The following is an 11,209-nucleotide window of genomic DNA, read 5'->3' on the forward strand; positions in this document are numbered from 1 at the left end:
GTCACTGGCTCCAGGCCACCCGTCGCTGCCGACGAGGTTGCAGACGCGCTCTTCAACAACCTCGAGCTGCACCCCGGCGACTGCTCGGTCCACCTCCACCACCCCGAGGATTTCCTCATCATCTGCGCCTCGCAGGCAATCAAGGACAGGATCTACGGCGATCACCATATCGAGGGCCCCCCCTTCTCGCTATCTCTCCGCCCCTGGAGCAAGCTCGCCCACTCTGGCTGTGATAGCCTGGAGCACCGCGTTGAGCTCGAGTTCCGCGGTGTCCCGGCGTAGGCCTAGAACCTGAGCACGGTCGAGCGCCTCCTCGGAGACTCTTGCTGGGTGGAGCGCCTCCATCCGGAGACACGATCCAGAGCCGACTTCGCCACCTTCAGGCTCTCAGGGCGTGCCCGTGACCAGACGTCCATCCGTCGCCATGCCGTCCTCGAGATCGTCGAGTGCATCCCGTCGCGCGCCCCCTCCCAGGCGCCTACTGTGCGCACCCTAACGTACCAGATCTCCATCAGGGTGGTGCGTGAGGAGCGGAGCCGGCCTGCGCCACCACTGGACATCCACGCTAACGGCCCTGGGGGCGCCGGGGGAGCTCCTCCTCCTGGGCGCAACGATGGTCGCGGCCCAGGCCGTCGTCGTCGCCGCAAGCACCGCCGCGCCTGCTGGCCGCGCCGACGACGCATTGCTCGACTCCCTGGCCTGGTCCGCCGCTGGGGGCTCGCGCCGTTCCGACGGTGTCGCCGTGGATGCCAACTGGCGCTCCGCCGATCGCCGCTTCCGTACGGCGCCGCCGCCACCGCCGTTGGAGGCCACTGCTAGCGCGAAGGGGATGTTGTCGTGGCCTGGTCAGGCCGGGGCCCATCACCATCGTCACTGGCCTGCAAAAGGAAAAGGCGTCTGGCAAAGGAAAGACCGACAACCTGACAAGGCAGGGGCCGGGCCCTCCACGGTCCAAGATGCGACAGGGTCACTTTTGGCAGAGACAGTTGGCGCCCCCCGATTGCTCAGTCGCCCTTCCTCGCCAGGCACGGGGCCCGCCACTCACCAGCCGCGATTGTCGCCTTCCGCGCACGAGCAGGATCCGTCCTGCTCCTCGCCTGGCACGGCCGACGCGCTGACCCCATTGGCCCCGGATCCGAGGCGGGATGATCGTGAGGTGGCCCCTGATTCGCCGCAGGACGAGATGTTCCCCGATTCGCAGCCCCTGCCGCCTGCGGTGCCCGAGGAGGATGCCCTGTCGGGACAAAGCGCATCCTTGGCGGCGTCACCTGCTGCCAGCCCGCGCTTGGACAGATCTGCGGTCACGCCAACCCGTTCTCTCGGCTCGGAGCTGGATTCAAATCCCGCTCCCCTCAGGCTGGACATGGACCCATCGCAGCTGACACATGGGACCCCCTTCCCCCTCGGGCTGGGCCATGGCGGCCTCTCGGCTGGGCTAGGCCCCGGCGCCACCATCGTGCCCCGCTCTGAGCCGAGGCCGGCCAGCCCCTGCACTGCGGATACACCGCGCCCCACTACATGCCGTTTTGCATCGCCGCCCATTACGCTGCGGAGATCGCGCCCGAGATCAGAAACGCGCCCAACCTCCTGGACGTTGGGGGATTTCCTCGCGTCTGCCACTGGCCAGCTTAAGGCTGCCCTGCCGACCCCCGGGAAGCGCCCTCGTCGCCCCGCCCTATGTTTCTCGCCACCCTGTGGCTGCTCGGCTACCTCGAAGGTTACGACCTAGGTGCCACCCACCGCGGAGCGGCGGGCTCGCGTGCAGGTCTTGCGCACCCTGGGAATCATCGGTGCCAACCAGTCGATCATTGCTGAAGCGATGAAGGCCTATGACGGGGTGTTCGCGACAGAAATCTCGATTGACGTGCTCGTTGCCATTGCCAAACTGGTTGATCGCGAGCTGCCCGCGAGCGCTACCTTGGTTCCTTGCACACCTGTGCCTGATGGCTGCCTCGCGGAGGTGTAGCCCGTTGCTGTAATCCGATCGTCGAACTAGTTGCTTTATGGCCTACAACCTCAAGTTTGTGATGTGGAATGTGCGCGGGCTGAACGCGAGGGTGCGACGCCTGGCGATTCGCTCGCTCATTGCTACGGCCGACGCATCGGTAGTATGCCTGCAGGAAACGAAGATGGCACTTATCGACCCCTCGATAGTCTTGGAGGCCCTGGGCCTCGACTTTGACGACTTCCTGTTCCTGCCCGCGGAGGGCACGCGCGGGGGCATTCTCCTTGCGTGGAAGAGCAGGGTAGTGACTATTTCCGACCCATTGTTCACCACCAATGCCCTCACCGCTAGGGTAGCCACATCCAAGGCACTCCGTGGTGGATCTCCATAGTATATGCCCCCCAGGACGATGACGGCAAGGTCGCGTTCCTCTAGGAGATCCGGGACGTGCGTCGTGACTGCACGGCCCCGTGGATGATCTGCGGCGATTTCAACTTGATCCTGCGCGACAAGGACAAAAATAACGGAAACCTGAACCGTAGGATGATAGGTCGCTTCCGGCGCTGCATTAACGACCTCGCCCTGAGGGAGGTGTATCTCAACGGCCGCCGGTACACGTGGTCTAACGCGCAATCCCCGCCCACGCTTGTTCGCCTGGATCGGGTTCTCTGCTCGTCGGACTGGGATGACGCCGTAGGCGAGTGCCACCTGCACTGCCTCGCTTCGGTGGTCTCCGACCACAACCCCCTCCTGCTGGATTGCTCCCCCACGCCCCCAGCCCACCGTTGCTTCCGTTTCGAGGAGTTTTGGTTGCGCCTGGACGGGTTCCAAGAGACCGTCGTGCAGGCTTGGGAGTCGGTGGATGACGCCGACCCTTTCCGTCGCCTCCGGCTGCGCCTGCAGGCCACCGCCAGGAGACTCACCAGCTGGAGCGCGAAATCGGTTGGCAGCGTCAAGCACAAGCTCGCTCTATGTAAGGTGCTCATCCTCAGCTTTGATAAAGCTCAAGAGGATCGGACGCTATCGCCGCACGAGGCTTGGTTGCACAGGAGCTTGAAACTCGCCTTCTTGGGTTTCGCCTCGCTTGAGCGCACCATCGCCCGACAGCGGGCACGCATCGCCTCGCTCAAGGATGGGGACGCCAACACCGCATTCTTCCACCGGCAATGCTCCTACCGACGGCAAAAAAACGCAATCTACAGCCTGTCCACGGGAGACCAGATGCTCACAGAGAGAGCGAGATGGCGGAGGCTGCTTTCGGGCACTTCGACGGCCTCATTGGCACGGCCCCCGACCGCGAGTGCACGCTCAACCTCGAGCACCTGATAGACCCCGACGATGACCTCCAGGACCTCGACGCCCCGTTCACGGAGGAGGAAATTTGGGGCACGATCACGCGCATGCCGGCGCGCAAGGCGCCGGGTCCGGATGGCTTCACCGCGGAGTTTCTCCACGCCTGCTGGGGTACCGTCAAGCTCGACGTCATCGCCGTATTCCACCAGCTGCACCAGCTAAGGGGCAGAGGATTCCACTGCCTCAACCAGGCCATGGTCTCTCTCCTCCCCAAGCGCTCGGATGCTCAAGCGATCGGCGACTTCCGCCCCATCAGCCTCATCCACCTAGTCGCCAAGGTGTTCGCCAAGACGCTCTCCCTGCGCCTGGCACCGAAGCTGGACAGGCTAGTCAGCAAGAACCAGAACGCCTTCATCGCCGGCCGTTCCCTACACGACAATTACGTGCTCGCCCGGCAATCGATGCGCCTCCTGCACCAGCTACGCGCGCCCCGGATCCTGCTCAAACTCGACCTCACGCGCGCTTTCGACACCATCTCATGGCCCTTCCTGTTCGAGGTACTCCGTCAGTATGGCTACGGGAGCAGATTCCTGGACTGGCTGGCCATCTTGCTGTCGTCCGCTTGCTCGCGGGTGCTGATCAACAGTGAGTCGGGTCCCCCCATTTGGCACTGCCGAGGGCTGCGGCAGGGCGACCCTTTGACGCCCCAATTGTTCGTCCTCGCCGTGGACACGCTGGGACGCCTCTTCCGGCGGGCCGCGGCCCTGGGCATCCTGGAGCACCTACACCCACGCCGCCCCATCCCGGTCATCTCGCTCTACGCGGACGACGTGGTGCTGTTTTGCCACCCCTCCCTGAGCGACCTAGCCGCGATCAAGGCGATCCTGGAGCTCTTTGGGCAAGCCACGGGCCTCCATGTCAACTACGACAAGAGCTCAGCCACAATGCTCAACTGCGCTCCGGGCGACACTGCACTGATCTCGGAGCTCCTTGGGTGCAAGATCACGGACCTGCCGCTCACATACCTTGGGATCCCTCTCACCATTCGACGGCCCACGAGCACCCAGCTGCAGCCCCTGGTCGACACGGTTGGCGGCATGCTACCCAACTGGAAGTCCAGGCTCATGAACAAAGCGGGTCGCCTAGCTCTTGTCAGGTCCATGCTCTGCGCCATCCCCATTCACCAAATCCTCATCTTCGCCCCTCCGAAGAAGACGATCAGGCTCATCGAGAAAATTGAGAGAGGATTCCTATGGGAAGGTCGCGCCGCCGCTAACGGAGGCAGCTGCCACGTCAACTGGCGCCGTATCTGTCGGCCCCTTCCCCTTGGCGGCCTTGGAATCCAGGACATGGAGCATGCTGGGCTCGCCCTACGGCTGCGATGGCTCTGGTTCAGCCGCACCGACGAGGGTTGTGCTTGGCACGGCCTTGACCTCCAGTTCTCCAAGGAGGAGCATGCCCTGTTCTTCGCCTCCACCTCGCTCACCGTGGGAGACGGCAGAACGGGCAAGTTCTGGGAGGATCGCTGGATCAATGGCCGCTCCATCAGCGAGATCGCACCGCAGTTTTATGCTTGCATTCCCAAGCGCCGGCGCAAGCAGCGCACCATTGCGGAGGGCCTCCTGAACTATGCATGGACTCGAGACATTCACGGAGACATGGGCATCCACGAAATCGGTCAATACCTGCTGCTGTGGCATGAAACAGAAGGGGGTGCCCTCAACGACCAGCCAGACCAGCTTATCTGGAGATGGACCTCGTGCGGCTCTTACTCTGCGCGCAGCGCCTACTTGGCAACCTTCCACGGCTCCGCTAGCTGCGACTCATGGCAACTGACATGGAGGAGTTGGGCTCCACCGGGCGTGAAGTTCTTCCTCTGGCTCGTTAGTCTGGACAGGTGTTGGACAGCGGACAGATTACGCCGTCGCGGCCTGCAACACCACCCGTGCTGCGTCTTCTGTGACCAGGAGCCCGAGACGATGCACCACCTTCTCGTCACCTGCCCCTTCTCGCGACAGGTGTGGCATGAGACGCTTGCTTGGTTACGGCTGACATGTCGGCCGCCGGGCCAGGAGGCCACGCTGAACGACTGGTGGACGCACGCCAAGCTGGAGACGCCAAAGCCCATGCGCAAGGGGTTGGCCACGATCGCTCACCTGACGGCATGGATGCTCTGGAAGCACCGCAACTCTTGCGTGTTTGACGTCGAGCAGCCTTCCATTGCCCTGCTATCGACTAGGATCAGAGAGGAGGCAGCCCTTTGGGCTAGGGCTGGCGCAGTTGGACTTGGGGTGGTCTTGCCGCTAACGTGGGATGTTCACTAGTTTCCTGTTTTTCTTTTTTCCCGGTGAGCCTCCTGCTCGGAGGCATGTATAGCTAAACTATCTCCCTTTTCAATGAAATGAAACGCAGAGTCTTTGCGTTTTCTCGAAGAAAAAAAACGCAAGCGCTCCTTGCGTTTTCTCGAAAAAAAGAAGAAATTCTATTTATTTTCCTTTCTTCATTTTCTGGTTACTGGCACTCTCGCATCAAGATATCCCTGTCTCTGTGCAGCAGTCTGCTGATTGCAGTGGCTTGGTCGGCATAGTGTGTCTCCACCTTGAGTGGGTGGCACAAGCTAGAATAATTCCGAAAATTAGTCTTAATAAACTGAATAATTCCCTAAATTAGTCTTATAAACTCCAAATAATATTCCAACATTTTTCCCACTCTTTTTATTTTGAAAAAGTCATATTATCTTCTCTCATTAATTTTCTCGAGTGAAAAATATCTGAATATTCCAGAAAAAATCAAATGTATTGAAACCATGTTAGGCAATAAATGATTCTATTAACATCCTAATTTATAAAATTGGGACGTTACAACCTTCCTATTTTACATCTTATAGAGTAAGGTTATTCGAGTTAATGCCTAATATGGATCGGAGGGAGTACTTGAAACTTAAGTATTTTTTATACATTTCATATATCAGGTTGCACCAATCGAAATTCACCAGGAGGATATAATAGATGTCGAAGAGCAACTTAGGTTTCTGTTTCACAGAGTGAAAGATTGTGAGCTAGATGTTGTTCCTTTGTTGAGAGGGTCTTTCTCCAATTGGATATGGACAAGCATTGGGATTCCTGTAAGATCACTCGAGAAACATGGTGCCATTCATATTTGACATCTCAAGAGATTGAACTCCTCTCTTTCTTTTTCCTTCTCAGCCTTCTTCTGTATTCCCAAGTGTCAAGTGTGGCCTGGAGATGGCCATTCTTAATTTGCTGGCGTCACAGCGGAAATGTAGATTATCTGAAATTCTCACTGGTTCCAACCCCTTACTAAGAGATCAGAATCTGGTGGAACATAATCAGAACAGCTCTACAGGCATACATATCTGTGCACTCTTAGACTCTGATGGTACTCCGATGGAGGTAGCACTTGCTGTGACTAAACTTGTTGATGAAGGCTTTACCACAGTGAAACTGAAGGTGGTTCTTCTACTTGTTCAATTGAACTTTTTTTGTTTCAAAATATCATATCTGCTAATCAAGCAAAATGAAGAAAAATCTTTCTCAATTCTCTTGTGAAGGTTGGACGTCGTGCAAGTGCCGCTGAAGATGCAGCTGTTATTCAAAAAATTAGGGAGGTTGTAGGATATAAGATCAATATCCGTGCCGATGCAAATCAAAAATGGACATACAAGCAAGCAATTGAATTTGGATCCAGAGTAAAAGGCCTTTGTTTGCAATACATTGAGGTAACCTACATTTTATTCATCTGCTGTATTAGAAACTTTAAAATAGAGAAAACGTGAAACTCGCATTCCTTTTGCTGCACCATATTATTATAGTGCTCTCATTTCCCCAGCGACATTCATCTTGTTCTTTCTTGGGAATCTTCATGTTTCTTGACAGGAACCAGTGAACTCTGTACATGATCTTATCAAGTTCTGTGAAAACAGTGGTTTGCCTGTTGCTTTAGACGAGAGTATTGACAACCTAAAGGGGGATCTAATCCAAAAGCTTCATCAATTTGTACATCCAGGGATAGTTGCTGTTGTGAGTACGAACTCTCTGAGCTATTTTTCAAGCTTCTCTTTTCATTTCTATATTTCACCTTGTTTCCATCTTGATGCTCAGGTTATAAAACCCAGTATTGTTGGTGGCTTTGAGAATGCAGCTCATATCGCAAAGTGGGCTCACATGCATGATAAGATGGCTATCATCAGTAGCGCGTATGAGAGTTCTGTAGGTTTGGCGACCTACATACAGTTTGCATATTATGTTGACAGGCAACATGACCTAATCTCCAGACTAAAGAGATATGATTCATGTGGAACTGTGGCTCATGGGTTTGGAACATATCAATGGTTAAGAGAAGATGTATCAGAACAGAAGTTAAAAATCCTTGTTCCCCCGCTTGGTGATGGAATGGGAGCTTCAGTAGAAGATGCCCATGGCTATCTCCACCACTTAAATATAAATGATGAGAAGATAGAAAAAACATATAGTGAAGAAGAACTAAACTCATATTCTATCCAAGTCGACGGGGATCATTTTTCTTATGTAGTTAAGGTTCAAGAGGCTGGTGATTGTACAAGTGTAAGTTATTTAAAAGAATATGGTTTATATGCCTACCTTGTTGTACAAGATATACTGTTTCCCCCTAGGAGATAGGACAGTGCCGCTGATATAACCAGTGCCATGATTTAACCCATGTAGGATAAGGTCGTTCTTTTTCTTCATGGATTTCTTGGTACAAGTGAGGATTGGACTCCCATGATGAAAGCTCTCTCTCCCAGTGCACGGGTCATCGCCGTTGATCTTCCTGGCCACGGAGAGTCCCAAATTCTGCAGCGCCGTGATGAAAATTTCAATCAAATCTCTGTTACAATTCAATCAGTTGCAGACTTGTTGCTGAAGTTGATATGCAATATAACTGATGGAGAGGTGGTTGTTGTTGGCTACTCAATGGGTGCAAGGATTGCTCTCCAGATGGTACTAAATGAAAATCGCAAGGTAATCTTGTCAAGATTGCAGCTTGTTTGTTTCATTCTTTATTTGAATGATCCTAAGGTACTCTTGTCAAGACAGATTAGTGGAGCTATTTTGATATCGGGGAGTCCTGGATTGAGACATGAAGCAAGTAGAAGACGACGTACTGCTATTGATAAATCACGAGCTCAATTCCTATTGACTTATGGACTGGAATGTTTTATCGAGACATGGTACTCTGGAAAAATGTGGACCAGGTATTAGCCTGATGGAGGAATTAACTTATTTGATTTCTTGACTCTACAGTAGGAATAAATTTCGCATAACATGTATTTGAAGTGCTTTTTTCCTTTTCTTTTTGAAACCTTTTCTGTTGCAGTCTAAGAGAACACCCACAGTTTGAATCCCTAGTGAGGACACGCAGAAAACACAGTAACATCACAGATCTATCTAAGGTTCTTGCTGACTCGAGCATAGGGAGACAAAAGTAAGATTAGTTTCTGCTCTCAGTAAGATTTCCATTTAGCAATATTCATGTGACCATAACATATTAAGTTTATCAGTACTGATGAATTGGTAAAACATGGCGCACTGATAGCATAGCTGACAAATAGTTTCATAGGTGCATTGCATTGCATTTTGCATGAGAAGAAACTCAACCTCATGTAAGTTCCTATATGTATCAGGTCCCTGTGGGAAGACCTGAAACACTTGGAGAGGCCTGTCCTCATCGTTGCAGGTGAGAAGGACGTAAAATTTAAAGAGATAGCGGAGCGAATGTGCAGCGAGATAAGAGAGTACGGGGAACGTGAAGCTGATTCTCGTAGCAATCAGGAGCTATGTGAAATGATAATTGTCCCGGAAAGTGGCCATGCTGTGCATGTTGAAAACCCTCTTCCCTTGGTTAGAGCCGTGAGGAAGTTCTTGCTGAGGCTTCACTAGCCTTAACGCTTTAGTATCCGTGGATTAGAAAACAATAGCATCCATGATTGGATTGAGTGTAATTTAATACGGATGTATTAATATTACGAGTGTACCTTATCAGATTAGACTGATTTCCAACCGGAATTGATACAGACGTCCAAGGGCAAGGGCATGTAATTTTTTAGGGTGTATCTGAAGGAAACACGATAATCCAAGTGCCGCCTGAGTCTGAGAAATTTTTGAACTACCTGTAGGAAATACTTTTGTGTGTCTTGCAACATTTTATATATACTACATATTTCCTGGAATGGTTTACCTCGATATGGAATTTATTGATCCACTTGAATATTGCTTGGATACATGAATGGAATATAGTTCATGAAAGCCGGTACATATATGCTGAAAACAATATTTGTTAATGCTGGAATATTTATTATACAAAATGTATATTTGTCCCCGAGCACATCATATTATGGAAAGGCAGGTTGTTCATGGGAATGGCTCCATGAATTGATAAAGCTTGTGAATTTGAATATCAGCGTGCGACTCACACGTATGTGCTTATGTGACATATTGCGGATGAGACTCCTTGATGGTTATCATGGTTGGTTAAGTTAACCGGGAGTCTTCAATTAAACAAATTATATTTGGACACTTATCTGTAATTTATACAGTTTAAAATTAATTGGAATAACATTATATAAAGGTTCCTAACCTCTAGCCTCAAAGATCATTGTGAGTGGAACCATGGAAAATGATCGAGGAATAGGGGTTAGACCGTGTGCTTATGTTTCTTACATTGGTATTAGAGTCGATTAAGGGTTAGGAAGATTGTTTCTTACATTGGTATTAGAGTCGATTAAGGGTTAGGAAGAAGTCAGGATAGATTTTACAACCGGATTGAAAATACCACCCCACGAAATGTATTTGATTGGAGACAAGTATAATACCCGGATTGAAAAACTACATTCCAAATGGGGCCTTAGACGATTCGTGTACTCGTCTAATCGATTACGATCTGGTATTCCGTTATGTACTTGTACGTTGTCTATTCTTTTTCCCCACAAGAAAAGAAGAGAGAGATAGCCTCGTACGTGGAACACGAAGGCGATCGTCGGCTTCCTCCGGGGGGAGCTCGGGTGATTGCGGAGAGGATGAACTCATCTGATCCAGGCAAGGGAACTGCAGCGGGAGCTGGCTCGTCCTCCGATGCTAGGACCCGTTTAGAGGAACCTTTGGGGAAGCTCGGTGTCACATATGAGGAAGCGACCCCTGATCATTGACGACCGGGATGATGGTACGCCGGAAAAGTGGCTGTTGGCTGGGAAGGTTCCTCATCGTCATCTCTTCCACATCCAAACCATTGCCGATGCCTTACGTCCGGCTTGGGGAAATCCTCGTGGACTAAAATTTCGTGCTATGGGGGAGAATATGTTCGTCGGAGAGTTTCAGTCCCGAAGAGATCGGGATCAGATCTTCTAGGGCTCACCATGGCACATCAGCAAACATGGAGTGATTCTGACACACTTCGAAGAATGCATGCGGCCTGATGAGGTTCAGTTGGACCGGCTCCATCTGTGGGCTAGGGTCCCAAATCTTCCATATAATCTACGTGATGATAACTGGGGAAAACTAATAGCATAGCAGATCGATAAGGAAGCTTCGTCGGTCCAGTTCGATCATGTGGGTGGCTATTTACGAGCTAGAATCGCGCATGATGTGAGCAAACCTCTAAGGAGGTGGATCTTAATCGACTCTGTCAAGAGGAAAAAGACAGACATGTATGATATACAATATGAGAATGTTCCACGCTTCTGTTTTTCCTGTGGCAGACTTGGACATGCTGAACTGTTTTGCCCGACTCCTGGCCCGAGAGATGACAAAGGAGAGCTACCTTTTGGGGCAAAGTTAAGGGCACCGGAGGACAAGAAGAAGTCTGTGTCGGGAGAGAGCTCGAGCAAAGGGCAATATGCTGGACCGAGCAGTCATCGAGAGTCGAAGAACTCTAGTAACGCCGGAAAAGGTGGAGCAGAAGCGAACTCCTCGGTCAAAAACCAAACTAAAAGCAACA

At 52.1% G+C, this 11,209-nt stretch overlaps 1 protein-coding gene across 5 annotated transcripts in view; it reads left to right on the forward strand.

Moving 5' to 3' along the window:
• LOC123401275 (protein PHYLLO, chloroplastic) overlaps positions 1–9,446 on the forward strand; it is a 44,767-nt gene extending 35,321 nt beyond the window's left edge. For 3 of the 5 annotated variants that reach the window (XM_045095045.1, XM_045095047.1, XM_045095048.1), the window contains 9 exons: positions 6,210–6,362; positions 6,445–6,708; positions 6,810–6,977; positions 7,135–7,278; positions 7,360–7,821; positions 7,942–8,238; positions 8,314–8,471; positions 8,594–8,701; positions 8,901–9,446. In XM_045095045.1, coding sequence (XP_044950980.1) covers positions 6,210–6,362; positions 6,445–6,708; positions 6,810–6,977; positions 7,135–7,278; positions 7,360–7,821; positions 7,942–8,238; positions 8,314–8,471; positions 8,594–8,701; positions 8,901–9,156 — 2,010 coding nt within the window. In that variant the 3' untranslated portion in view covers positions 9,157–9,446. Of the gene's footprint in view, positions 1–6,209; positions 6,363–6,444; positions 6,709–6,809; positions 6,978–7,134; positions 7,279–7,359; positions 7,822–7,941; positions 8,472–8,593; positions 8,702–8,900 lie in introns of all 5 variants that reach the window. The other 2 variants (XM_045095043.1, XM_045095046.1) reach the window with 2 other exon arrangements.
• Positions 9,447–11,209: the final 1,763 nt, after the last annotated feature.

Source organism: Hordeum vulgare, chromosome 6H (assembly GCF_904849725.1).
Source record: "Hordeum vulgare subsp. vulgare chromosome 6H, MorexV3_pseudomolecules_assembly, whole genome shotgun sequence".
In the NCBI taxonomy this organism is placed as follows: Eukaryota; Viridiplantae; Streptophyta; class Magnoliopsida; order Poales; family Poaceae; genus Hordeum; species Hordeum vulgare.